General features: G+C 42.9%; 1 protein-coding gene across 4 annotated transcripts in view; it reads right to left on the bottom strand.

Annotated features, from left to right (window-relative positions):
• The window catches only part of IP6K2 (inositol hexakisphosphate kinase 2), a 165,975-nt gene that overhangs the window by 14,403 nt on the left and 123,581 nt on the right, over positions 1-27,991 (bottom strand). For 2 of the 4 annotated variants that reach the window (XM_069643328.1, XM_069643329.1), the window contains exons 2-4: positions 13,544-13,848; positions 11,325-11,547; positions 359-531 (exon numbers count right to left, since the gene is read on the bottom strand). In XM_069643328.1, coding sequence (XP_069499429.1) covers positions 359-531; positions 11,325-11,547; positions 13,544-13,745 — 598 coding nt within the window. In that variant the 5' untranslated portion in view covers positions 13,746-13,848. Of the gene's footprint in view, positions 1-358; positions 532-11,324; positions 11,590-11,679; positions 11,707-13,543; positions 14,005-27,991 lie in introns of those variants that run through there. The other 2 variants (XM_069643330.1, XM_069643326.1) reach the window with 2 other exon arrangements.

Below are 27,991 nucleotides of genomic sequence, written 5' to 3'. Positions count from 1 at the left end.
TCCAGAAGGTTGCCATCTGCATGATATCCCCATATACGGCCAGATAGAGCTAAAACCAAACTGCGGGTCTTAAATTTAGTGGCCAAACGCTATCTGGGTCTCCAGAGGTGAGCAATGTGTTTCGAAGACGAAAACTGATGAGATCCCCAAGTTACAGTCATGCCTAACCCTTCAGCCTTTAGGTAGGCTGTTAAAATATTCCTGATCAGAGGTTATAAGCTTCCGATTTCGCCTCTCGCTTTTTTTTTTCTTTGTGCCGAGAGGCAATTCAGTTTACTATACAAATCAGCAAACATTGCTTAGAGACTATGGAACTTGATGCAGTTGTACATTGCAAACACTTTGATAAAAAGGATACTGTATTGGTTTCTGTGCTTTGCGTTTTCCTTCATGCGTTGCAGTTGCTGTTGGTGGCACTTCATACTCCAAGGATTGTGTTTGAATTGTGGTCCCACATTGCCTTTCTTTTCTATGCTGTAATACAGGACCTCAGATTTCTTTTGCCATTCAAACTCGTCTTCTTGTTTATGACTGAAAAGAGAATAAAACAAGTTGTGAAACATAAGTTATTGTATGCTCCATCATCTCAAAGGCGATTGAAAAGTGTTCTCAGATCCTCTATTATGTCGACAAATGTTTTTGAACCTGCGACTTGAAGTCAACACACCATGTTTAGTAAATCTACATTGAAGACTGTTACGTTCCAACTAACTGTTGGATTACATTTTGTCAATTTGGGTGGCCTGTTGCTTTGATCCGACAGATTTGTGACATAAAATTCACTCTCAAAATGTCTAAAATTATAAAAGCCATGACATGCTTAGCACTGAAATATGGCAAAGAGTCAGTTATCTAAATACTTTCACAACTCCAAACTGTAGACAAAAAGGGAGCTTTTTGTTTGAAGGTCGCTAATGTGACGCTGCTACAATAATTTGTTTTGAGATCATGTTACCTGCAACTGTCACCCTGGCCTTATACAGAAATGGGAACAAAAAGAAACTGCTAACTGGTGGACAGCGGGCTCACTAACAACAAGCCAGCACCAGAGTAATAACATGCTTCTACCACCTACTTTCAATCAGACGCACCATGCACGTTTCCACAAATAGGACTTTAGCCATCGTCTTATATGCTATAGGCTAGACTACATAAACATCTATAATTAGGTTATGAAAGACTTCTAACTAACGGCAAGCTGCAGCACATAGACTGAAGATTCATACTAAGATTAAATAGGAGGGATCATCACTTCGGCCTGAGAAGCCTCCCCTGGCTACACTGAAGAAAATAATTCATGTTAAAGCACTATGCACCCACCACACAGCACAGTCAGCAAGGGGAATTCCATCAAGTGATATTGCCCCTCATCAACATGTTAAATCGTATCCAAACACTACAAAAAGTACAAATATTATAAGAAGCTAAACTTTCTCTAGTCTCATGGCAAATAATCAGACAACTGATCACCTAACGTTAACAGAATACTAAATGCATAGTTTTTAACTCACTAGAGTAGGGAAAACCCACAACCGAACAAGGAGAATTTGCCCTGCATGCACCACACTACCAAAAAGCATTACCATCGGAGGCCCAGGCTCACGCCTAACAAACACTCCCACCGGAAAAATAACACCCGACAAGGAACTAACCCTACAATAACCAAATCAGTACAAAGTAGAATCCCTTGTAGGCTAGCGTGTCATACAGGCAGAGTCCACTAAAGAAAAACAACCAGACGAGTAGGGACGCCTGCTACAAGCTAAACCACCAGAAGCTCCTACAAAACTCTCTACAAACTAGCACGGCATACAAGCAAATACTTGAATAAACCACGCAAACCAGAAACTTTTAACACCAAAACCACGACATGCGGACCAATTCCGCCGATTGAAATAGCTAGACAAAACACGAGAAAATGCACAACTTCTATACCTCTTAATTTAACTGCAAACCTGATCCACTAATAAAAGCCTCACGATAACCAAAGCACTAGAGGTTCCTATTAGGAAACAAACATCTCTGGTATACAGTTCACTTTCCACCAAGAAAGCAGACTCAGACCGTCACTTGCTCCTAGTTCTCAACACACACACACACACACACTTCCCTCCGCATTCCCCCTCCACTCCCCTAACCACCCCCCCCCCTTCCACCATTTTTCATTCAGATACCATTCAGTGCCTAAATCCCCATAACGTATTGATGTTTTCACTCACCGAGATGGTTCGATTAGCATTTCATCAAGGCAAAATACTAGTCTCTGGGATAACAAATAAGTCAGTGGTGGGATTCATGTTAGCAAGTAGTTTTACGGGATGGTGAAACATAGCAAAATCTAAAAGGGGCATGCATCAAAATATTTACCCTTTGTTCAGATGTATTAAGGCATGGCTTAAGTCAGTCCCAGAAGGTTCAGATTATTAGAAGGTAATCCAGGAGCAACAGACTTTTGCAGATAACTTTCCAACTACTTCAAGTATCACACCTGCTTCAGATTCTTCAATCTGCGCTTTACATCAGGAGTCTACAACCTTTAGTGCTCCAGATGTTTTGGACAACTCCCATCAGCATTAGCCAGCAAAGTCAATTTTGGGGGAATCTAGGTAGTCGGTAGGACCCAAGTGTAAAAACCCTGCTTTAGATGGACAACCCATCGGCAGCTTACAAGTCTGCTTTCAATAAACTGCTCCATGAAAACAGTAAAGCACAGTTTCTCTCAAATAATATCCACATACGAAGTAAACCGTTTCCACCTCAATTAAGGCCCGAGATATCAGGGGCAAAAAATAAGCAATAAAAGGAAGTGGGGAGCATTGTGGTCGTTAGTTGCTAGTCATTGCAAGGGGGGCATTCTCCACTAAATGGCATGCTTAGCTATTACAAAGGACGATTTTCCACACCAACTGAGGAGCCGTCAGTTCTTTCTAAATGTAAATTTAGGACTGAACTGGCCAATCCCGTTTTTTAAACAGGTACACTTTGTCTAGATCTACCCAGGCTAGGGATGTAACGGTATAACATTAAAGATACCGTGAACGACTTAATTGAACAATAATAACCGTCACATTGTTTATACCGTTAAATGTGCTTTTCAATCTGATTTGGAAAGGCTGCAGTAAGCAAGTGCTGCGCAGTCTTGGTCTAGCACTGTTGGATGTGCCGTCTGCCAAGTAGTTTCAGTTGGAGCAGTTTAATGCCATCCCATAAACCACACGTGCCTGACATGAAATCAGTATGTTAGAAATAGGAAGAATAAATACAGTGCCAAGAAGGAAAAGGGTTTACTTTGGGATGGCGGCTTTGGGGTTTATATATTTATAATGGATAATGTTTGCTAAACATACGACAATGGGGGATTTCCCTGGTTCCATCATTGAATTTACATATAAGTCACACTGCTAAATTCACTCAGCTATGTGGGTATTCCCTGCTGCCATACCAAAGGGTAACATGTCCGTGATTACTGGACACCTTTTGGCCTGTAACGGAGGAGAGGGGGAGAGAGAAGAGAGAAGAGAGAAGAGAGAAGAGAGGAGAGAGGAGAGAGGAGAGAGGAGAGAGGAGAGAGGGAGAGAGAGAGAGAGAGAGAGAGAGAGAGAGAGAGAGAGAGAGAGAGAGAGAGAGAGAGAGAGAGAGAGAGAGAGAGAGAGAGAGAGAGAGAGAGAGAGAGAGAGAGAGAGAATACTACAATCAGCCTCCACTGATCTGTGGCATGCAGGTTATCAAGATGGCAATATGTTTACCTTCACCAGTAGGGGAGCTAAACGCCTAAATGACTACTCAGTTTGCTTTGCCAGTCGCAGAAGTGCTTTCCTCCCCTTCCCCTCCCCCTCCCCCTCCCACATCCTCCTCCTCCTCCTCTCCACACGTGTGTTTGGTGGAAGCAAGGGGTGGCATTTCAGTGGAAAGTATGTTGAAAAGCCCAGTTCTGGACCCAGGTGCCGGGTTTTGTTTGTGATGATAAATCTGACAATTTAGGACCTTTTAGAAAATGTTTAAGATTAGTTAACATCCACCTGCTAAACCGCGTTAACCATGATATACCGTCATAAAACTAATACCGTGACACCCCTAACCCAGACTAGGAAGCCTAGCACTCGACACCAGGGCAGGATAGGCAAACAAGTTTATCCCTCGGCTCAATAACTCCTTTTGATGCTGGCCCCTCGAAAACAAATTCAGTGCAATTTATTTCCTAGCAAGTGCAGCTGCTTTGCTCGAGGGTCTTCTGAATCTTCTCATTATTGCCAGCGAAGCCAAACAATTTTCGAATTTACAAGGCAGTTTGGGATTCAAGTTTCCATTTGCACATTTAGAACCATAATCTCCCAATGGCCCGCACTGGTCCATGCGATCCCAGAAATAAATGACAGGATAACGGAGTCCAACACTCCAGGGAGATGCTCAGCTCCTGCTTGCAATGAATAGACCCTGGTTAGCTTTATTATAACTAGAAGAAGCTACCCTACACTCCCCAAGTGAACGGTTGCCATAAATACTCACGGTTTTGAGGATCTGCTCAAATGAGCACCAGAAACCCTCTAGGTAAGGGGGCAAACATTCAAGTTGCAAGCTAGCCAAAAAAAAATCCCTCGCCACCATACTTCTCTACAGACATACAATTCTGCATTTCTTACTTGTCAAGAGTAAAAGATCAGTAGCTAATGGCTATTGCACCATTTTCACCCTGCGCTAGATGACATTTAAAGCCTAATGAAAGGGGAAAATATAATGGTCACATGTTTATGCTATGTACTAGCTCATCTTCCCCACACTAGCACCAGCTGCCTGGGTGATGCTGGATAACCAGGAGGTGCTTTTAGGCATGCGTAAACATGTAATTGTACATATCTTAAAGCAACATCACACTAAACCAGTTAGTACCGTTCTGTCATTTCCTATGTCTCACTCGAAGATTATGCTATTTGATGATGTGCAAATGCTCTGCATTCAAGCGGGGGAAGATAAAAGTTTGACCAATCGTCAGCGTAATAGATAAGGAGCAATAACTTCAGTAATGAATCACGGTATATTAAGATATTGCATATGCAAGGTAGAAGAGTCAACAATTAATGTCCATACAGCAATTATTAACAAAATGTATAGCAGTGCTGAAAATGAAGAAACGTTGTTTTAGCATTTTATTTATTGACAATTATTTTCGTCATTTCTTTGTGGCCGATATAATCACGTCATCTGTTAAGTGCTCTAATCCCCTGAACAACTCAATTTTCTTGATTCATGGCAGAGAGCAAACTGCAGCTTGCTAAAAAATAAACCATCCTTGCAACATCTTTTTCTTCCTCCTTTCCTATAGGAACAGGTACTCCAGTACAAAACGTTTTTATTGTGGGTGAAAAGTGTGATCACTCACCCAAAATTGCAGCTATGGTTAAAAACGATTTTTTATGCCACTGGTTAAGACAACCCCTCCTTTCAAAGGAAAGGACAAAACCATCCTTGTCCATACAGTGAGCTAAATGGACAACTACTGTAACGGCCCTTACAGGGAAGTCCGAGATCACATTACAGCAGAGCTAGAGCTAGTCCAAAAAAGCGAGTGAGTGGCAAGAGCTCTGGCGAGCAAACTTGTTCAAACTGGCCCGTCTCTGGTTTACTTGCCTCCTCAGCACCAACTCTTTTGTAGTAGGTACGGGAATAGTTTCTTACCTGTAACTCCATTTCTCCAGCATTGGTATTTCATGGATTCACATGCTTAGAATATTCCCCGTCGACAGAATATTCCCTGTCGACAGACTGTCGACGGGGAATATTCTAAGCATGTGAATCCATGAAAGATCCAATGCTGGAGAAAAAACTATTCCAATGATCCTATTGCGTCTGCTAAGCTCCACTAACTTCAATTTGGCCATGATACTCAGACATAAGATTGAAGGCAAAATGCAGTCAAGATGCAGTTGGTGTTCGTAGAGGCTAAGGAAGAGATCCTCCGGACATTTGCTGGTGTTTGAGGAAGAGGAGAACCCGGTCACTGCGCATAGCGCTTGCACAAAGTGCAGTCAAGCTGCTCGCAGTCGCTGATGAAGGAGCCGAAGTGTACCAGGTGACGAATTGAATGAAATGGCCCATGTGTATGCTTTGCAAAGTAAAGGCAAAAATCAGCTTGAAGAGCCTGGTTCTTTGACGGCGGCTGTAATGTCTGCACTGCCGTGCACCTCAGTTTTTAACTCCATGCAAAACCCTCAAATGATAGCGAGTTTTACAGATAGAGTTGGCAGAGCACCACTTCCAAGAGTTGCAGATTAAAACGGTAAAACCATGGAGTAAAATTACAGCATATTTCTGTAAATTTGTACCCGAAGTGGGGGCCAAATTCACTTTTGAAAACAGTAAGGGAGGTCAGAGATCTCAGATGCCGACTTACTGGCATGAGCTGCTAGACCCCCTCACCTTTACCAAGGGCCTCACCTCATTCAATCCAAACCTGTCTTACAAATTACCAAGAGGTAAAGAACCAACGCTCATCCTGTCCTGTACGCTTACCAGCAGTTACAAGGAGCAAGTCTTTCGCATTGTTTTCAGCCAGCTCCACCCCAGTTCCACCCCAGTTCCAGCACTGGCCTAAGCAGCAGCTCCTTCGTTGAATGCCACTTTTACCCTGGCTGTGACTGGCACTCGTGCCTTTTTGAAGTTGTACGAGTCGCTTACCAACAACTTCGGAGACCAGACAACACTGCTTGCAATGTTGAACACGAACATTATTTTCATTGAAGGTTTTTAAATAATAGTCCTCAAAGCTAATTTGAACCACTCAATTTAGAAGCCAGAATAATTAATTCTACGCAGGACCAACAGGAGAAAAAAGGGGGTACTCACTAGAGAATTGGCTCTCCCAAACGCTCCAAGGAGAGGTCCCTATTGGGATCCCTAGTTGGTCGAAGACAATCAGCCAGTCAGGCAATGAGTCGGCGTCAAGGGAGAGCATGTGTGGTGGTGGTGGTGGTGGTGGACCTTGAACATTCGCACAGCGCTCTTGATTATTCTATCTTTTATCAAAGACGGAAAAAGAGGCATGGTGGGAAGAATACTGCTCAGATTAAGAAAAAAGAAATACCACACAAATGCTAAGACTTGCGAAACAAGTGGTAACAACCAGCTGTTGAAGGCTGCTCCCTGAGGAAAGACCGATTCTTCAGGCAAGTGGTCGGAAATCTCTTGATAAGGTGCAGAACACAGAAATTGATGGACATATTCTACTTATACTGTGGAGGACAGTCCAGAGAAAGCCAGATCCAGTGTCATCAAAAGTCAGGTTCTAACATCTGTCCCAGTAAACGTCAAAGAAGGTGTGCAATCTCAAGTTCAACCCAATGCTACATCTGGTAGATTTAAGTGCCTGGTTTTCTATGCAGTCTTCTCTGGGGAGAAGTATCTTACCTGAAAACAGGAACATTGTGTAAAGCTCTCTGTTGAAGAAGCATACCTCATGTATTTTTTGATTGCTTCCAGAGAGCCTGCCGATTTCAGATGACTTTATAATCTTGAACCATTGCAAAATGTCCTAGGTTTGTTCTATGCCATACCCAGGCTACGGGCAAGTAAGTACTACAGGGATATAAAGTTTTGAATTTGTGAACGATAAAGATCGGGTAATCCTTCACACTGAATCTGGCTCAGTGAGACAACCCCTTCTGGACGTGGCATCTATGCTACTTTCGTTAAGGTTGGACTTTTTGGAGGTTGATGGGTACGATACATCAGTTGGTTAGAGAGTGCCAGCTATGAAAGAAGAGGACAGTGTTCTATTTGAATGCTCAGTCAACCTATTGTGATGCACAGGTAGAGGTGTAAAGATAAGGAAGCAGGTGTTCTGGGTTGTCAAGGAAAACCAGTTTCTAAATTACTCAGCCTTACAGTTGACATGCGATAGAGCCAAGTGGCCGGAAATCTCTTATGGCTCTGAAAACACAGATTCCAGAGGAATTGATGGACATTTCTACTTATACTGTGGAGGACAATCCAGAGCAAGAACAGCCAGATCCGGCGTTATAAAGAGTCAGTTGTTGGACACCAAATGAGCTAAAAAGCAGTAAGGGACAAATTTGTTTTGGCTTGAAGAAACCCAGTTAATATGGATGAACTAAATTCAAAAAATTATTCGATTGGCATTGCTGTTGGGTGCTGGAATACCCGTGGTTTTGCCCAGTTAGAAGACTTTAGATTTGAGTGTTATGATACTCTCCTACTACGGGCCACCTGGTCCACTCCAGCACTAAATGGTTACGATTGGATCCAGCAGTTAAGGGCCTAAAGGGGAGAGCGGCATCAGGCCTGCTTACAGCAGTGAGGAATGGCCTTGGAATAGAACTGGCTGGATGCAAAGCCCCATCTCCCTACGTGCAAGCAGTTAAGATAGTGTGAGATCTGATTTATTTTCCTGGCTTTGGGACGTTAGTTTTATTCAATTATACTGGAATCAACAGCAATTCCTGATGATTGTTTAACTGACCCTATACGCATGGCAGTGTTGTTCACTGGAGACCTGAATAGATCATGCTTTGATGTTCAGATTAACCTCCTGTAAAACATTAGTGAGTGCCTTTCCCTTCCACAAAACGAGGTCTACTGGGCCTAACCATCATGGGATCACAGGGCTTTCATATATATTGAACGGCAAGGTTAAGGGCAATATTCCCACTAAGAAAACTTGGAGCAGAGGTTTACAAATCAGCAGTTTGGACTACGCGTTTCTGGGGAAATCTTCTCACATACATCGGCACTTCAGGTTATTCCATGTTCCCGTAGAGAACATTTTATCCTTAAAATGTGATGGTCATTCGTCAAGTCAAAGTGTGGGCTATTCGTCAAAACTAGGACAAGGGAGGAACTGCTTGCTATACAAGCCTGAAGTAGCGAAAAAAATGTAAGCGAGTGAAAGGAAGCCTTTAGATGGTGGGTTGGAGAAGCTTGTATCAGAGGTGGATTAGGTAACAATCCTAACCTTTACACACATCAAGGCCAAGCGGTTTCAAAACGTATTATAAGCCCGAACATGTCTTTGATCCGAAAGAAGAATTTAAGAAAAATCAGCTTCATGAGGTTAGAAAAATTACCTAAATTACTTGAAACACAAAATCTAAAATTAAACTATAAGAATTGGTTGGGTTTTTACAAACCAAGTTTAATTCAAGAGGATGCTGACCCTGCTAGTTGTGGGAAACTGTATCCCGATGATTACTAAAACCCTGGATTCCCCCCCCCACCCAAAATAGCCTGACAAATTCACAAAGTGTCAGAAGCCAAATTGTTCTGCCATTTCGAAATGGAAATACCACCACAAATTAAAGTAGCGGAATAGGATCACCCACGCGATGTAGAGGCTATCCAGGCTCTCTGTAAGAGCTTGTCCAGTGTCATTTTAAAAAAATGCCGGGAGCAATGGACATAATTTTGATATATACTTTCTGAGCAAGTACTGAAAAATAAAAAGGATCCCTCTCATGAAAGTCGGCAGTGATAATTCCGATCTTTAAGAAAGGTGATAGTTTGTTTGAACTATTGTCCGATTGCCCTTCTGGATATTATAGGAAAAATGTAAACTTCTCTAGTTTTGGTACAACTTAAGGCTTGGATCAGAGGAAGCGCCAGAACAGATACATGTCAGTCAGGCTTTGTAAAACGCGTGGACACAACGTTAAACTGTTTTATTCTCAATATTTGGGGGGGGGGGGGGGGGGAGTATTATCTAAAGGCACTACCATTTGTTGCCTTTATAGATTTTGCTTTAGCATTCGACAACATAAAATCGTAATCGCTTGTGGGCCAAGTTGCTAAAGTGGAGCTGCCTGGCTGGGATGGTGAATATTACAATCGCTACATATAGCTCAACATCTTCAAGTTAGGTTGCATTAGGAAGGGAAGCTAACTAGGAAGATCCACACAGCCGGAGGTCTGAAAACAATCGTGCACTTTAGCACCTGCGTCATTCAATCTCTATATATCAGTCTAAGGAGACACCTTCATTAGGTCCAGATCACCCTCTGCCCTGTATAAATGGATGTCTATTGGCTGGATGCGGATGATCTATTATTGGATCAGACTGAAATTGGCCTGCATAGCCAACTTGAGATGCTTCAGGTATATGCCACTTTCAACGATCTAACTGGTATTGATGCTTCCAAGTCAACTATTATGATCTTACAATCCCAAAACGAAAGTGTGCAGTTTAATGACATTCGAATGCAGTGCCATCAGCGAGAGTGGCTTCATTAAATTACTTTGGTATATGCATGAACTCCAGATCTTCAGACACTCCAAATCTAGACATCCGGAGAATGAAGGCCACTGGTCTAGCGGCACATGCGTGTGCCCTGGATAAACGTTTTGTATGCTTTTCATTGATTTCAGTCCTCTAATTTTATCAAATGTAGGCGGTCTCATTTCAAACATTCGGGGCAGAAACCTGTTTATGTTTATCAACTACAGTTTGGAGCATGTTGGAGGGCCTCTAGTAGAAAAATGTTAATCTACCAAAAAGCATACCAATACACATTTTACGTTATGAGATAGTGGTTATCCGTGTATGCTATAGTCCGAAGGAAAGCTCTTACTTTTTATCAGAAATGCTTTCTAGTTGAAGGAAGATCATGTTACAATTCTTTTATAGGGCGTTCAGCCATAGCAAGGATACAACCTATGCTGTAATGCGAATTGGATTGTGTGGAGATTTTAGATTCGTCAAACCCTACGTTAGACCTTGATTACCAATCCAATAGCATAAAGTGAAATTGTGGAAGAGTGACTGGGTGAATACCCAATCCAATTATAAATCTTACAAACTGTTTCATCATTTTAAGAAAGAATCAAATGGTTGAAAGAGTTGCCAAGCCATTTAAATAAACGTTCTAATCAAGTATATCGAAATCAGTGTTTACGGGGTTTAACCTGTACCCAGGAGCAAATGTGCGTGTGGATTCTGCAAAATGACACTGAATTTTAAACACTAAAGCACACAATAGTGTTTTGTACTGAATTGTGATCAGGACTCTGCATTTTAGTCATATGCTAGAGAATTACAAAATGGTAACTGCTGAGCAATGGAGGAGTATGGTTTGTAGCGGCGAGAGTAGTGATGATATTTAGCCAATTTAGTGTTTCGTGGTCATTGAAATTGTGATTGATGAGTTACTTTCTAATAGGTTCCTTATGGATTTATGTACCAATTATTAATTTTATTATTTTGTTTTAGATGTGTTTTGTGAAGGAGGTTTGCAATAAGCCAAACACTTAATGTAATGAAAACATAAATAAGATCAAATGCCTCTGCAGCAGTAAGGGCAACTATACAAGTGCACACTCACCTTTTCATTTTCTCCTCTTTTCGGTGTTGTCGAACCCGTTCTTTAGTCATTTTGTCATTTTCTAATAAAACTGGTTTCTTATTCGTCCATCTTAATGGTTTATTCTTCGGTTCACACTCGGAATGAGCTACGTTCTCCAAGTTGTCTTGGTCCCCGTTTAAAGGATAAGCTATTAGACACAGATTACCGTCTTCACTGCCTTCGAAACTCACCGACACCACACCTGGAGAGGGAGAGAAAGGTCGGGAGGAGGGAGACCAGTTTGGTTTTAGTAACATGGCGCAAGCAATATGTTATGCAAATTATTGTAGAGCAGCGTTGTTCTTACCCATTCCTCAGTTTGTCACAGGTCAATCTGTCAACCTAACAAATACCAAAACACCTAGACAAACACCCAACATATAAACACAAATTATTGTTAACACAAATGCTTAGCAAGGAGATTCTTCTCCTAATGGTGCATATTGTAAACCAAGACTAAATAATAACAGGACACGTTTTCAAGAAATGAAAATATTTATTTCTTTGTTGGGTGGATCTGTTTTTATTTTTAAGTAATTTGTCAAACATTGGAATCGATGTAAAACATTTCCTATTTACATCTTGCAGAAGGTATCAGATTCCTAAATAAAATTGCTTAAAGTTTTGCTGTAAGGCAAAAGCTTCCAAATAGAACAAATTTGTAAATGGTCAGTGGTGTCCGAAAGCAAAACGAGGAAGGGAGGGTGAAGGATAAAGGATTGCATGCGGAGCAAAACAAAGAAGAAAAAAATAGGATCACAGTACAACAAACAGTATTCCAATGGCTTCCAATTAGAATCAGCACATTGTATGAAAACTTCAGTTTTAATATGGAAGGCACAAATTACTGATGTTTGTTATGAAGCAGAGTACTGTAAAATGAAAAACACGCAATACAAGCAGAATTTCTGTGATACACAGCGGCACAGTGGATCCGGAAGCATCTCTGCTCATCTCTGAGGCACTGTATATAAGAGTCTTTGAAATCTGCACTTGTCAGTGCTGAAATATAAGCGGTTCGCGGGTTACTGATGGGTAGTTTTCCTTACAGTTCTTTAACTCTCAGTAACATCAATGGGCACAGTTCTTGCCGCTCTCAACACTTGACTGGATGGGAGCGTTCTAGGCGAGAGACTGGCACTCCTGAGCTGAGCAGGCGACTCCCTAGTACATACAGCTGCTGGGAAGGGTGTGCGGAAGCTCCAGAAGGCACCGCTGCCAAGCACGAAAAAGGAAGAACTACAGGAAAATAGGGGCACAGCCAGCTAGCAATGGCCTTGGAATAATCCTGAAAAAAACAAAGATGGACCAGATCATCCCTACCCCTCCCCCAATCATCTCATCCCTCCCACCCTGATTAAAAAGATCGAAACACCCAATATGTGGTTAAGCATGCCTGACATTTGGAAAAAAATGGTGAGCACACACGGTGAACAATCTCACTACAACCTGAACCATGTAAAAATTGCCTGTGCACCTAAACTAAAACAATCTGCCCAAAAAATATAAAATTTAATGAAGATGCAAGTTAATTAAAAAGGAATGCCCATGTAGACTGTGAAAATACTTTGAGCATACACCACGAACTAGCTTCAGTTTTATCTTTAGAAAGAAAAACGTACCCGTGGGCTGTTTCTTGCTAACAGAAAGGGCATTTTGATTCCTACCACCCCCCTCCCCAGATCCCACTCTGGCTGCCCTTGCGGTCACCTACTTCATTTCCATGAAGTTTCATTTCCTTAAAGACTGCAAATTGCATAAATGTGCATATACACACACACACACACACGTTTCTAATCCTCCCCCTTTCAGGTTAAACTTTTTCATTTACTAAGTTTAACAAGAACTTCCAATTAAATCGTATCCAATGCACAAGGAATTGGAGAAAAATATTATTAATGAAAATCATAAATCTACAGCCAACGAGAACTAAGACAGCCACCCCTACTGGTTCCCACGAAAGCACTTACCTGCTCTAAGGAAGGGCTATTGCAAGCAATAAGCGCTCTAGTATAATGAGCCAGCCCAGTCACCAGCGAGTCCCTCACCCACGCACCACAGCTGGACCCTGACAACATCAAAAAATACAGAGAAGCATAGAGTAATCCTAAAAGCTCTCCAAATTGGAGGGGCTTTTAGCGAAGCAAAGGACTGATGGAAAGGATAATACGAGAATTTACAAAGATTGTTTGACTTACCCTTGTACTGAGGAGTAAATTTACGGATTTCTGTGGGAAGAGTCTCATAGAACTGGTGCTCCCTCTGGATGAGGGGTTTGCAGATGGTTTTATCGTTAAAGCGGAGGACACAAGAGTGGCCTCCAACCTGATGAAGAAACGGTTCGAGAATGACTCCCTTTGCATAGTGCTCCACTTCCATTGTGCCGAATGCAGGGCTCATCCTTGTAGCTCATTAGACGGGGAAGTGGCGAAGTGTGGAAGGTAGCACAAAAAAAGCTTCTTAGATACGTCCTTACAAGTAGCTTATTTACGGTTGCGTTACTCTGTTAAGACAAAATTGAAACAAATCCTCCACGTTTACAAATGGCAAAAACCAAAGTCTGTTCATCATGTACAGAAAGGAACACAGAAATCCACACGTCCTCCTCCGCTCCCGGATTCTGACTGAACCACAGAGCTCCAAGCCGAGACAAATAAAGTGAGTTCGCTCGGAGAAAAACAACCCGAGTCTCCACCCACCGCAACGCTCCCCAATCCGGCCTTGCCTTTAGAGGTTGGGTGGGGCATGTAAGCACACAAGTGAGAAGAAGGCGGGGGCAGGGAGGAAACACTGCTGCACTCAGCTTTTTTGCTTTGTCAAGCATCGCAGCATTTTCTTATCAACAAAAAGGTTAGAGTGCACACAAAGAATCCGGGAGGAGAGGAGCAAGCGAAAAAAAAAAAAACACAACTGCTATTTAAATCTCACATTTTCCTATTCACATGCGTGTCAAACTGAACTGGTTAGTACTTAACTTCAAAATGAAAACAGATTAGGTTCACAACAATGCACATGACACGTCCTTGCGTAATATGGTTTTGTATAGCGTTAAAAATGCAAAACAAATGGCACCAAGCATGGGAGAAGTTAGTATATAGATCGGGTGCTGAACACTTTAAAGGCACAGTAAGCGTCGCACAGAGCACAGGGGACAGTGTGTTCCCAATGTTCATACAAACCTTGGCCTCTCTGACTGCGTATCTATAGAACCCCACTATCCCATTCTACACCCCAGACTGCCACCAGCAATGTAGTGCTCGCCTCCTCGTCTGCAGCAATAAAGTGGGTCATTATAGCGTTATAGGTTGCACAGAGCTCTTACATCATTGTTAATGAACACCTGGAAACAAGACTGTGATAACCCCCTTTTCATGGATGTCAACTGGTTCCCAGACATTTCGTCGAAAAAAAAATGGTCGACAAGACATTTGGTTGAAAACCAAATGGGCGAATTTTTTTTATTTTCACTTTTTTTTGGGGGGGGGGGGGGTCCTCCCAACCCCTCCTTTTTTCCCTAAACTAAAACCTAAAAAATATATATAAATAAAAAAATTCGACCATTTGGTTTTCGACCAAATTCCGTCGGCGAAATGTCCGGACACCATGTCAACTAATGCCGTGCAATGTTGGAGGACTTTGGCTGTCAGAGCAGTTACCATTCTACAAAGCCCCCAACCCCATTTTGGAATTTACAGTGCATACGGTTTCCTAGCAGCGTTATGGAAATCTAGCCGGTGTACACCTTGACTAAGTATTCAGGGACGTGTTCTCTGCAAGCATAGTCCGCAGAAAGCGTCTGGAGATCTCCAGAGTGCAGCAAGGATCTGGCTACAGAGCCACCCACAGGGTCCTAATCTTATGTCAATTCCCGCTAGGTATTATTGCCCACGGAGGGATGAGGAATGGCATATCCGAGTAGCACTGTGGCACTCTGCCCCAATGTCTTATGCTCTTTTCACACAGTAAGAGGCCTCTCCCAAATCGTCATACCTGTGCCCACTCTCGCCATACTCACTACCTCCCCTAAAAAGCATGTTTTACACAGAATGTTAGCAGTATTCAAGTGAAAGGCGGCCAAAGAATGAATACACCTGGAGTATAGGTCACCCACCAGCTTACATTCCTGAAAAGAGTGGACAGCCTTTGTGCTCTTAACTCAGCACCTCACACCAGGATTGAAGTCACTTCGTGCTACACAAATTTTCCGTCCTCCCCCAAATATCCATTATGGTAGTACTTGTGTGTTTTTTGCTCGTTAATGCTCCAGAATGCTATTCTGCCGCTTGCTGTCAATTAAATTATCACCTTTTGATATCTTTGTGCAAAAATGCCCAATACTTACAACCCAAAATCATGCATTTCAATTCATCCAGCGTACTGGTAGACAACCTGCAGCACTCAAGAGGATTTAGCCTACAACCCCCCCCCTCCCCCACACCTCCATCAGCCCAAGCAGTATGTAAATTAAATGTGATGGATTATAGGAGTCAAGGACCAAATATTTGGTGTGACGCAGATTACCCTAACCCGGTTTAGGCAATGAAAGAAACCAACAGCACCACACATTTCTACAGCATATAGTGAAAACACTGGGCTGTGACCAAAACTGTGTGGCTTTTCTATAACTAACCTGATTTTCTAACCTACAAGCCATTCTGTAGCGGAGAGAAATATGGCAAGGCCATGCATGGTTTCCTACAGATGATGCACTTCCTCCCTGCACCTGCCAAATACCCGTGGGGATCGCGTGTGCTTCAAAAGACATTTTATCTCGTACACATATCTGGGACCTCAATGTTCAAGTTTGGGTTTGAACCCCACTCCAATAAGCATCAATGGCCTAGGAAACAATGTGCTGCTCCCAGAACCTCTTCTGACAGCATGCCACATTAGTGCACTCAAAGCCGAACATTAAATATGAAGGTGGGAATGTGCTTGGCTCTGTGCATGTATCAATCCAAGCATCCCAATAAAAAGGGCAGAAAAAGACCCCTTGCCCAAGGAAAGAAGAAAGTAAATCGAAATAGTGCCTGTGAGGTAACAAACCGAACCCACTCACCAACACATGCAATCCAGGTAGACCAAAACGCAAACCCACATGCACCCCCAACAGAGCACCCCTGTTGGCCTGTGCCATCACCAAAGTGGCTCCTGTGGGATGATATGCACTGGGAAGCTAACAGAGTAGACAGTGAAAGGAAGAGGGCACATATGCTGAATGGGTAAAACATTCTCACGGTGGTCGCCGAAATGGTGTCCTCAAAAGTGCTGTTGCTACAGGGCACCCTGAGCATGTACACTAAAATCTAAGGATACATTAAGAAGTAAGTTGGGATAGTTTGAAGATGAGGAACGATGGCCTCGTTTACGTTACCAAGATAACTTATTTTTGTCAATGTGCTCCATCAATGTTCTTAAAGTTATATAAAAGCTTATGTGGATAAGTATTGAAGTGGAGGAATATAGGAGAAAGCTGCGTATAACATGATGCAGAGGATGTGTACTATGGATACCGTGGGAGCGAGCGCCTACCACCAAACTTTCTGGTCGTTCAGCAGTTGAGTGCATTTGCTCCCATGCAATCGTGCGTAGACGGCGACGGCACTGAACGTGCTATAGGGGTAAATGAGTCCTGCCACGCACTTTGTCGATTATCTGGGTGTAACAGCAAAGTTGAAAGGACAAAACGGTTCACTTCGGTGCACATAGGTCATCTAGAACTGCACGCATCATGGATCCAGTACCAATGGCAAGGAATAATTAAAAGCATTTTAATAGAATGCAGTCACACCACTCATGGCTGCCAACAAAGTTGATCTTTGTAGTTTTTTGACTTCACATGGGCACATTTTTAGACTGAAAACAACTCTGATCAACATACCATACCGACATATCCAAGTACCGTCACACAGGCAAAACAAAACACGCAGGTCCCTAATCGGTTTAGGAAAATGCGTTTTAAAATGAAAGCTTTCTTCTGAAAAAATAAGCGATACTTTGTGACTATCAAACCGCTACTAGAATAGCAAAAGGGATGGACTACAGAAAACGTTCAACATCCAAATATCATTGTGCAATTGATTTTTTTTCGTCCAGTCACAGTGCTCACAATCACTACGTGTCAATAGTAGTGCTGGTAGGCATCTAGTAATTTTTTCAAAACACAAACTCGAATACAAATCTTGAGAATACTTTGTTGAAGTCATTTTTTCGAAGTCATTAAAAAAAAAAGAATTCGATCATCATATCTAAATGAAGGTCTATACATATGTTAGTTTAGGGGTTAGGGTTACGTTAGGTTTGGAGGCAGGGCTAGGATGTAGGGGTTGGGGGGACTGGGGTTTGTACCCCCCCACCCACCCCCACCCCTCCCACCCAAGATACACACAAACTTTAAAACGTTACAAGGGGCTGGCCAGTGATGAAAATTCAGCACTGGACAGCTCCATGTAACGTTTTAAAGTTACTAAAAAACATTGAAATGCTACTTGTGAAAGTGCATTCAAATTGAAACCAATTTCTATTGTCGATGGATTGGGTAACACAGAAATGCATGTTTGCATGTTAAATATAGCCTGTCAAGCTTTTTTTTTCCTTCTCGAAACTTTTGAGGGTTTTGTGATTCGAAACTTTTTTTTCCGTTTTTTTTCCCGGAAGGAATCACTATAAACCGTGCTGGTATGATTTGATGACGAACAGCAGGCATCCAAACTGTACAATGTATAACAAAACAAATCAACCTGTTAATAAACCTACACTGAAGATCTACAGAAATATGTGCATCACTACTCCATTATCAATTCCTACAGGAGGCAAAAAGAACAAAAAAAGATACAGAATCCAGAGAGGCGTTTCAGTTCTGGTGCCACGCCATTGTGCCTTTATATCCAGAAAAGCATGTTAGAAGCAGGCTTGTCCAATCAAGGCACGTTAAGGGAACTGAACCATGCATTCTGATAAACCGTTAGATGCCCGCTGCTGTGACAGTCTTCCGCACGACATCACAGAGCCTGCTATCATTTGGGAGCAGATGTACATTATTTGATGTCCCTTTCGATGTCACCCTTTAATGAAAGTGGTATTGCTGTTCTCCATGTTTCAATGGGGATAACTGCAATGCATATTAAGTACATCTATCCATGGATAGGTTTACTATTGTGCGAGTAGATTATAAGGGAGCAGAAATACCAGTTCGAGCAGGTGACGGGAAAACACGACCTGTGCAAACGAACATTAAAATAGAAATACATTAATACGACCCTTCCCCTCAGGATATAATTCCATCGATTGTAAAAGTGTGCAGCAAGAAAAGGAAACGTAAAGTATTAAACAATCATGACCATTTAAAAAGTAATAGGTAACTGCAAAACTCACAGAAACCATTTGCTGGCATGCTTTGTGTGCTGGATGAAGCTCCTATACATGGGTTGTTTTCATTTAAATAAAGTGTCTCTTCAGGACACTGGCAATTATAGAAATGTTATCAATTAAGATCGATGCGTTCTTCAGACTAGGGACAAGAGTAGAATACTAAACTTTTAAGCACTTTCAGACATCTTCATGTTATTGTTGAGAGCACAACATGCAGGTTTGATTACGCGGCTGAGAGGCAAATTAGACGCTTCCCGTCGAGCTTAGATACATTTAAAATGAAAAATCATAAGTCATTTGTGTCAGTGACACTAGGGGGTGGTATACACCAACAACTGTTTCCTACTGGTGTATTTCATAGAAAATGCATCACAATGGCAATACGCATTTCGGAAACTAGAGGGTTTTTTCCATTACTAAATGCGGTCATCACACTTCAGTAAGTGCATGCAGTTTTGAAACACGTGCCGATCACGACTGCACCACTGGAAATCCTATGTGAAGGGCACAAGACTGAAATATTGGCTTTAGTAATGAAATATGACATTAATTAAAAGCCCCATTTTCACTGAGGCCTACCTCCTCTGCAGATGTGGTGAATGCAAAATAATCAATTTTATGGATACATCTCCAAGTTGTAGGTTTCCTTTCGCTTCCGACCATGGGTAATTTCGTCACAGTAAAATGGGCTTCTCGGATAGTTCTACGAGATTTTGAAAAACAACTTGGATTACGGTGTGGTTGGTATTCGGGGCAGGGGGCACAATTCCGCTGCACTCAAGATTACTATTGTGGCACTATGTGAGGTACAAAGAACATAACATGCTGTTATAGAGATTGCAGAACCACAACTGTGGGCAAACGATCATTGAGTCCTGGCAAGGATGAATGACATTATCCAAACTGACATTTGGTATATTTGGGCGCGTGTAAAAAACAAAAAACGGCGTTGTCCTATTTTTCAGAAATAGTGCAATGATCTGTAGGTGCCAAGGACGAGTATGCTTGTCCTTTTTGCATAGACTTGCATAATAGCCTGGCAGTTAAGGGGTTAATACCCCCATGGCATTCTAAGCAAAAAAAGAACACTGCATAAACAGTATCCACTTCAGGGTCCTGCAAACTGAGGCTCCCCAGATTCGACTGGATACCCTAATCGATTAGGCTAAGAATGAGGCGTAGAGCAAAACATCTGGAGAGCCAAACGTTCCCAAAGTAGATCAAATAAAAATATGCCAAATATTTCCACCAAATAGCTTCGACAACTGGGATCAAAATACAGACATGAAAAGGTTAGTATAGGTGTAGTAGATGCAAAGGTTTGCACATATCTAGGAAAACATCTGAGACTTCGGGTGCTTTCAAGCTAAATGAGAAGTCAGCTTGAAATGTTATTCTTGTATGCGACAAACTCAGCTGAAAGCATTGTTAAGAGGACATCCGCATTTGCGAGCAATACCGACCTATATAAACTAAATGGGGCGTGCTCACTTGCTAGATCTAAGATGAACGATGTGTCAGCTGAGAAAAACATGCAGAGGTCCGTCCTTGTACAAACAAAGACACAATGCTCGGGGTTATTCGCACAGCAAGGGCCTTAGGATGGCCAATTACGAACAGGTAACTCCAAATTGCAGATACAAATACTTGAGTCTTCAACCACCCCGCGGCCCAGTCCCCCAATTCACGTCTAATCGCTGGACCCCACCAGCCCCATTTAACATTCTACCCATCAGAACGGTTAGGGAGAAACTGTCCAGCAACCAACTTCAGATCTGGCAAACAGTTCCCTAGTTCAATAATGCCAAACCAAAAGGAAGCCAGTGATCCTGAGCATCGACAACATTTTTCAGTAAGAGGAAAGTGTGGACGCATTTTATTTCTTTGGTCTTTTTTCACATTACAGTGCTAACGTGCCAAAAGCACCCATGTTACCAGGTGCCGGCATGGCACATAGCTCTGCATTGAGCTATAAAAAAAGTAAGTTTCCAGCAATTCTTTGACCATGCCTTTAAAAATAATATGTGCCCTATTCAATATCAGGAGCAAACTGCGATATGAATCGTCCTAGATTTGTTGACACATATCAATACATACTTCTACAACACTTTCAAGACTTGTTTGACCCTACATGGAGTAGTTCCCATACAATCTTGAACTCATCTCAGATGACATGCTGATTCAACAGAGCAAGATTTATCATATACTTAAATCGTAAAATCAGCAACATAAAACGGCATGCATCGATACAACCATTATAGCCTACTTAAGAGCATTGCCATAACACAATTGAATCAGAAGTTGGAGTTATAGATGACTGTCACAGGCCGACCCCTACAAGTGGCCCACAGAGTATGGATGGAGGATTCCATGGTGCCGCCTCAGCCTTGTAGAAGTAACAATAGGCAATATGCCCCAAGACTGCAGGTCATTACCGCATAAAGGAATGCCCCCGGGGCCTACAGTACGCTCAGGCCTTACGAAGGCCCGGGGGCATTATCTTATGCGGTAATGGCGCACAGTCACGGGGCATATTGCCATTAGTGCTCTGTGCCGCTAGACCGGGGTACTAATGTCCCCCTCCTGGCTGAGAGACGCATTGCCTTTTGCAGCCAGTAAAAAATAAAACGTTTTTTAAATGGCCGACGGACAGAAAACTGTCCATTTACTCCTTCCGAGGCACCGGCGCAAGCTGCGCGCTGGTGCGTGTTCGGGATTACCATGCAGTAAGCCTCGGAATCCAGCCAACCAGAGTCAGTCTTTTTCTTTTGTTTTCCGAGCCGGGTACTAATGCCAGGAGCCATTAGCAGGCTGAGACAAGCAACCATCCTGTCCACCTCCATTACCTGTTGACAATCACTCTGGGCAGGACAGTTCTGAAATAGCAGTCCTCTCTGGACCACTGATCGATGGCTAGAAGCTGATAGAAGGCTATTAGATAAACAATCTGCTGTAGATCACCTAACTACGTTCGGACAGTAGAGGCGGAGAATAGACCATTCCCATTAGATGAGTAATCTTTGGGCAATTGAAGGATTCAAAGTCCTCACCATGGAGGTGAAGAACAAGATTTCCAAGGAAGAGACACGTTCTACAACCTAACCATCCCAAGGTAACATTTGGGGTGACTGTGTTGGACAGGGCCTGGCAGCAGGGCTATTCTCATGCCTGGAGACCCTAGACAGGGTAACACAGCAACCAAAGAACCAAAGTGGCCCCTGGGCTCTCCCTGCATTTTTGTAGCACTTCAACCCGGTCTGGGCACCACCAACGCCGTTCAAGCTGCTCAGCTTGATAACCTAACGCACCTCAAGAGTTGTGCACAACGCTAAAGTTCTGCTAGCTAAGTATCTGAGACAGTAGTCTTTTAGCATACCCAGCTCGACACCGCCTGCCAGGCTACCAGTTTCTTCCAAGTCCCAAGCAGTCGCCGCCAAAGGGGAGTCTTTGCTTCTACGCATCAGATGCTGCCGAGTTGTGGAGTACAGCAGACCCGTCACCCCCTTGCCATGGACCGCTCATCGTCGATCCAGACCATTGCCAAACCACCCCTTGTTCGCTGGACACAGCCGACACCACCCACAGATGTGATCTAACCCCAAATGGCATTTTCAGTTACTGACAATTTCTGCTGAAATCTATGCCTTTACACCAATTTTCACACCCAGAGTGCCCCATTTAATCCAAAGTCTGCTTTCTCACGTTTTCCCTTACATGGGTGGGCTATGGTGTTTTTGATTAGCGTTTATATTTTTAGTTTAATTTAAAAGTATCCTATTTTTCCGAGAACCTTTGCTGGACATGCTTTATTTTTTTTACCACAGTGCTGTTTGGACAGCTTTTGTGCCCGGTTCACATGTATGATTGGGATTGCGCCGTTTCAGTAGTAGCGCTGGCCTAAGTAGGATTTTACTCACTACTCATGCCTGTAATCCTGCAAAGGAGTCATTTTGCCACAAGTCACACTCGATCGCCTGAAAATCCAACACGTCGCTGAAAACTGGCAGGTCTTGCTCAGTCATTTAACAAAGCAGGTCACTAGGATCCAACTAATACCAAAGATTTTGCAAATAATCCCACGGCTAAAAAAGTCAATATGCATCAGACCCAAATGAAGCATACATGCATGCTCTATTGAAGCCCCCTGGATGGAAAAGGAGACCACTGCCTGGCGGAAAGTTGTGAATTACTGGAGACCATGTAGAGAGGGAGGTGAAAACCTTAAAGCCAGAGGCTTTCCATATCATGGGGGGAGAAAAGAAAGCAGGAACGTGGCAGGAGAGAATACTCATTTACCCACAAACTCCATTGCTTGGTGGGAAGATACCACAATTGTATTCCCCTGACAGCAGAAAAGACCACAACACTGGGTGGGAAAGACATGGGGCCCACTTTCAGAAAACGTTTAGTTAACACTTTTCTGGTTCAATATTTTTCAGGCATTTACCTATTATTCCATATTTATTTGTTATACTTTTGTGTTCCAATATTTCCTTCTAAAACAAGCTACAACGGGTGTTCTGCATTTCTATTTGGGGCGCTGTAAAGTTTACCCTCCACATGTTCAGTAATATTACTTTGAGCTGAGGCGATTCACCAACAACGCACCCTCACTGAAGGACTCTTGCTAATTTGTTGACAGGGCAGTCTAGGTCACGATGGAGCCTAGAAGCACGTCTACCAGTTTATTGCATGTCAAGGGCTAACCCTTGGCACTACTGTCATGTTACACTCAGTTGGATGGCAATTTCTTCCAAAATGCCAAAAAGAAATACAATTTCTACCGAACAGCAAGACCTCAAATATCAGCAGACTCCTTACGTTTAGCAGAGAAATAACTGGGTGGTAAATGGTTAGGCACCCATCTAACTAGGGCCGAAAGAGACCTGCTGCAGTTTCTGAGATGAACATTTCTGCACTGGGTAGTGCCTACAACAGCAGAGCAGCTAAAACGCCACTCAGTGTAGACGCCCACAAACACGAGAGAAAGAAAATAGCTGTGGCAGTTGAACAAAGTTAGTCGACTTTGCTGCTCACCGAGAGTGGGCAGCTCGAGTATGCACGAAATATTATATGGAGCACTTCAAAAATTTAAGTGCTTCCCCTTCCCCAGGGATCGGTGCATCACCTGCTGCCTTTACACATTTACCTCTGTCTGCTCAGCACCCATACAGTCCCACATCTTTCAACTACGACACTCAGCATTTCAGCTGAGGGAAGATACAAAAACTGAATCATCGTTCTGGATAAGTGGACGAGGGGTAACATTTTTAAGTTAAATACAGAAAAAAGGAAATAATCGGATCGGAGAATTCATAACACGCAGAACTGAGCGGTATTAAACGCATCTAGGATCAGATCATTCCCGAAAAATCAAAGACTTAGAAGACAGTCAAATTCTACAGCTTGGTTGATGACGTATACCCCTTTAATTGAAAACCGTAGCCTCCAACTTCGTAAAAATAGGTTGCCCGTTTAGGGTTTGTATAGACAGATCATTCCCATTCTTTCCTCTCACGAGGTCCTACCCAGAAAGTTTAATGGCTGACCCCGGAGGAAGCAGCCAAGGGGGTTGCTTTGTTGCATTTATAGCTCCAAACTGTCTAGTAGCTACCTGAATGACTGAAAGCCACGGGAAACAGATGAGAACAAATGGTTCTAATACACATCTTCATCACAGTAGTCTCCGTCATCTGTGGTGTAGGCTGCAGCTTGCAAAACAGAATAAAAAAATGGACCCAAAATACACATGTCCACTTTACAGGTGGAGATTTGCGGCAGCCTTGAACTTGCCACCGGGTGTACACGAAAGTCCTGGCACTACAGTGGCTAATATTTAAGCAATAAGCCCCGAAACGTGGGGTAAAGCCCTGGGGTCCATGTTACTTAACAGCTACCTGAATCCCCGGTGGGGGAGGGGGGGGGGGGGGGAATGGAAGCCTCCAGCTGTGTGGTGGCTCGGAGCAGGGATTACCCTGTTCCGAGCCTCCTCATTGGCTGAGATGCTACATTCCCTTCCCACCGCCAGGGATATGAAGGAACTTGAAGATTGGAGGGATTCTGCGCTGGGTAAAGCCAATCAGATTGCGTGTAACAATCCGATTGTCTCTCGCAGAGTACTTATGACCATATGAGGCCATAAAGAGACCAGGTACAGTGGCAATATGGAATATTGGCTTACACGTGTGTTCTATTTACACCACTATATGTTCAATTGTTCAAACGCTCAGTTTCCTTTCTTTGCCGTGGAAACAATTTGCGTACATGTCAAGTGGCCATCGGTCCTCTGCTAAACTATTCAACAAAAAGGGCGACCTACTTAGACCTCTGAGGCATGGGCAGCGACTATATAGAAGGATCTTTTTTCCACTGGCTAGTGATTTGCAACAGATTATGAAAGGTGTCTTCTTCACTCTATCCTTAATCGTATTAGTCCTATATGTCCAACAAGTCAGGGAAACAGTGCCCGATATTTGGGGTTTTCCGGAATGTACGGTGCTGCTACACCTTGCTGGGTGCAAAAGACTTGGTTAAATTGTACACTTCAACGAAAAATGGTCCTGCGACTATCGTGGGATCTCTGGACAGCACAGCTCTTAACAAGTCCTTATGGTGAAGCACAAGCCAGAGCTAGTGGAGTGCACGCTCCAGCTATGAATTTCTCAACTGCTTATGTTTGGTCAATAATGTTTAGGAGACGTAGACAGTACATCTTTCATGGGAACTCGCTTTGTAACAATTAACAATGCTTCCAAAATAAATCACTTGACTGGGAGGTGAAGTTCCATCAGTGGCCTTTTGGTACATCATGATCACTTTTCATAGCGCCTGGGATGCAAGTCGGGAGATATTCAGCAGTCAAAGTCAGACCCCAAACTATCACATGGTCCAGAAAAGACTATGCCCAGGAAAGCTAGCCTTAACTAGAGCTATTAGATATTTGGGTGAAGTCCAGGGAGGCGATTTGCAGAGCACTGCAACCCATGGCCATGTCCTGATTTAAGTGAGTTGGTTTCAGAGCTTGGAGACAAACTTGCGCCACATGAGGTCTAGGGATGATTTGGTGTTAATTTTTGTGAACATTTAGACAAAAAGTAACATTGCTGAAGACGACAACCTCGTATGGAGAGCTTTAGGGACGGAATCCATAGCATGTTGGGCAGTGTCCTAAATAGAGTCTCAGCCGATAAGTGGAAACCAGTGATAAGTGCACTTAAATAAAAAGCTACAGTAGTTGCAGTCTCGCTTGAGATTCAAGAGCCCCCACAAGCACCTTCCAAATCCACAATAAGTCAAGAGACCAGAGGAAACAGCAGCGAGAACATATGATATGACATTTTGGAAGAGGCAATATCGAAGCAAAATGTACAACTTAGCCAGAGACCAAGGCCCTGAAATTTAGGCAGGCTGGCCTACTGGTGGAGAAGGTTTCTAGGCACAGGACTGCTTTGGCTGTGCGATAAGACTACACATGTTTGCCTGAGTAAAGGGCACCATAGCCTTTACAAGAGAAGAGCTCATATTGATTATTAGTGGTCTAGGCAAACACTATGTTCCTGTATATATTAGAAATAAGCAGGGCACCATTTCCCCCAGATACAGAACGTGTGGCAAAAGAGGAGCTTGGTACTATCCCTGTGACTTTAAGAAAGAGGTGGCTAGGCATCATGTCACCGAGAAGGTGTATACATTTGAGAATTTGTGAGGAAGAGAATGGTAGCATTCGATTTATTAGTCACTTTCTCTCCCTAAAACTAGGCAAATACTCCCCAACAAAATTAGGAAAAGCCCACAAGTCTGTCCATCTGCCTTAATTCACACATCTCCATGGATAAGGAGAACAATATGTCCATTATAAGCTATAAAACCATAAAAATAAGCTACAAAATTATATTCAAATTTGACAGTCACAGGGGGGCACGGATGGGGTGGTGTTCAAACACATTTAGGATGCAAGCTGAGCAGTCGAAAAGCAGAGCTTCATGGTATATGGGTATGGACCATTTGGATTCTTCAGGCCTGGTTCCACACAAGGCGTTTGGTTTTATTTACTGTGTCCACATGCTTTTCCACGTTTCATGTTCATGAGGGTGGGCAGGGCAACTCAAGACATTTCTTTATATGGGGCTGACCCGTTATGCTTGGTCGTCTTTTGCAGGCAGAATTTCGTAAATCACCCCTCCCCCACAGTCAATATGTTCAAGGTTGTCATACGTTGCATGCATAACTTTTTTATTTCCTCAGAAGACACTGATGTTGGAACGGACCATGGTGTTGCATTCATACATTGGAGCCACGACAGCAGGCCTTAGGAAGAACGCGACTGCAACCCCCCCCCCCATAGAAGAGGGGGCCAGAAGTCAAAAGCACTGAAATGACAAACTAGTCAGGCCGAGTTAAAAAAAAATATATAGAAATATACACTTAAAGTAAGCTATCCTGTTATGACCGACCTGAAACAAAAAGATTCCCATAAGTGAAACCTTACAGCAATTAAAATTCAGTGAAATTAATAAAGCAGACATCCGTTTAATATCCCATAAACACCATTCTCATTGTCATTGTTTGGAGAGAAAGACAATGTTGAGGATGTCATCGCTAATGCTTGGATACCCTACAGATATAACACTAAGGCTTGGATACCCTGCAGCTCTAACACCGAGACTACTGGAACAAATATCCTTTTAAATATCCATGCGGCTACCTTTGTCCTGAAGGGGAATTACATGAAATGAGAATCATTAGTGGTCATGAGATCTGCAATTCAACGAAAGGCCTGGTTCTTGAAAGGACTATTTGTTATCCAGAGTTTGCAAGTTATAATTATTCATTTATAACGTGCTTAATACCAACGAGTGGTTTGGGATCAGGATTCGAACCTGTGTTACGGTGCCCCTGAGCTATCCTTCCCCCAATTCCTGCCCAGTAATTTTACCACAAACTGAAGAACCCCCTGACCCATCTATGTTCAGACATTAGAGAGGAGCTGTAGTCTGGCTCCCAAATAGCATGTCACAATAATTAGGATGCCCGAATTTGTTATATTGAGGGTGGGTGGGAGTATAGATAACAGGGGATTCTGGTATGTGTCACCTGGGGAAGTGGTCGAAATTTCTGGAAGCTATTCAGCTCTTGGTAGCACCCTCGGAGAGCCTGGTTGGCTTGCAACAAACATACCTAGAGCATCTTTTGGTGCCAAGGGCTAACTGGTGGCATGCAAACATGTATTTGAGAAAGCAAATTGGAATATTTACATAATGGATCATGTAGAATAG

Source organism: Ambystoma mexicanum, chromosome 2p (genome assembly GCF_040938575.1).
Source record: "Ambystoma mexicanum isolate Mex_15411 chromosome 2p, UKY_AmexF1_1, whole genome shotgun sequence".
In the NCBI taxonomy this organism is placed as follows: Eukaryota; Metazoa; Chordata; class Amphibia; order Caudata; family Ambystomatidae; genus Ambystoma; species Ambystoma mexicanum.
This window is presented reverse-complemented; position numbering and strand designations above follow the sequence as displayed.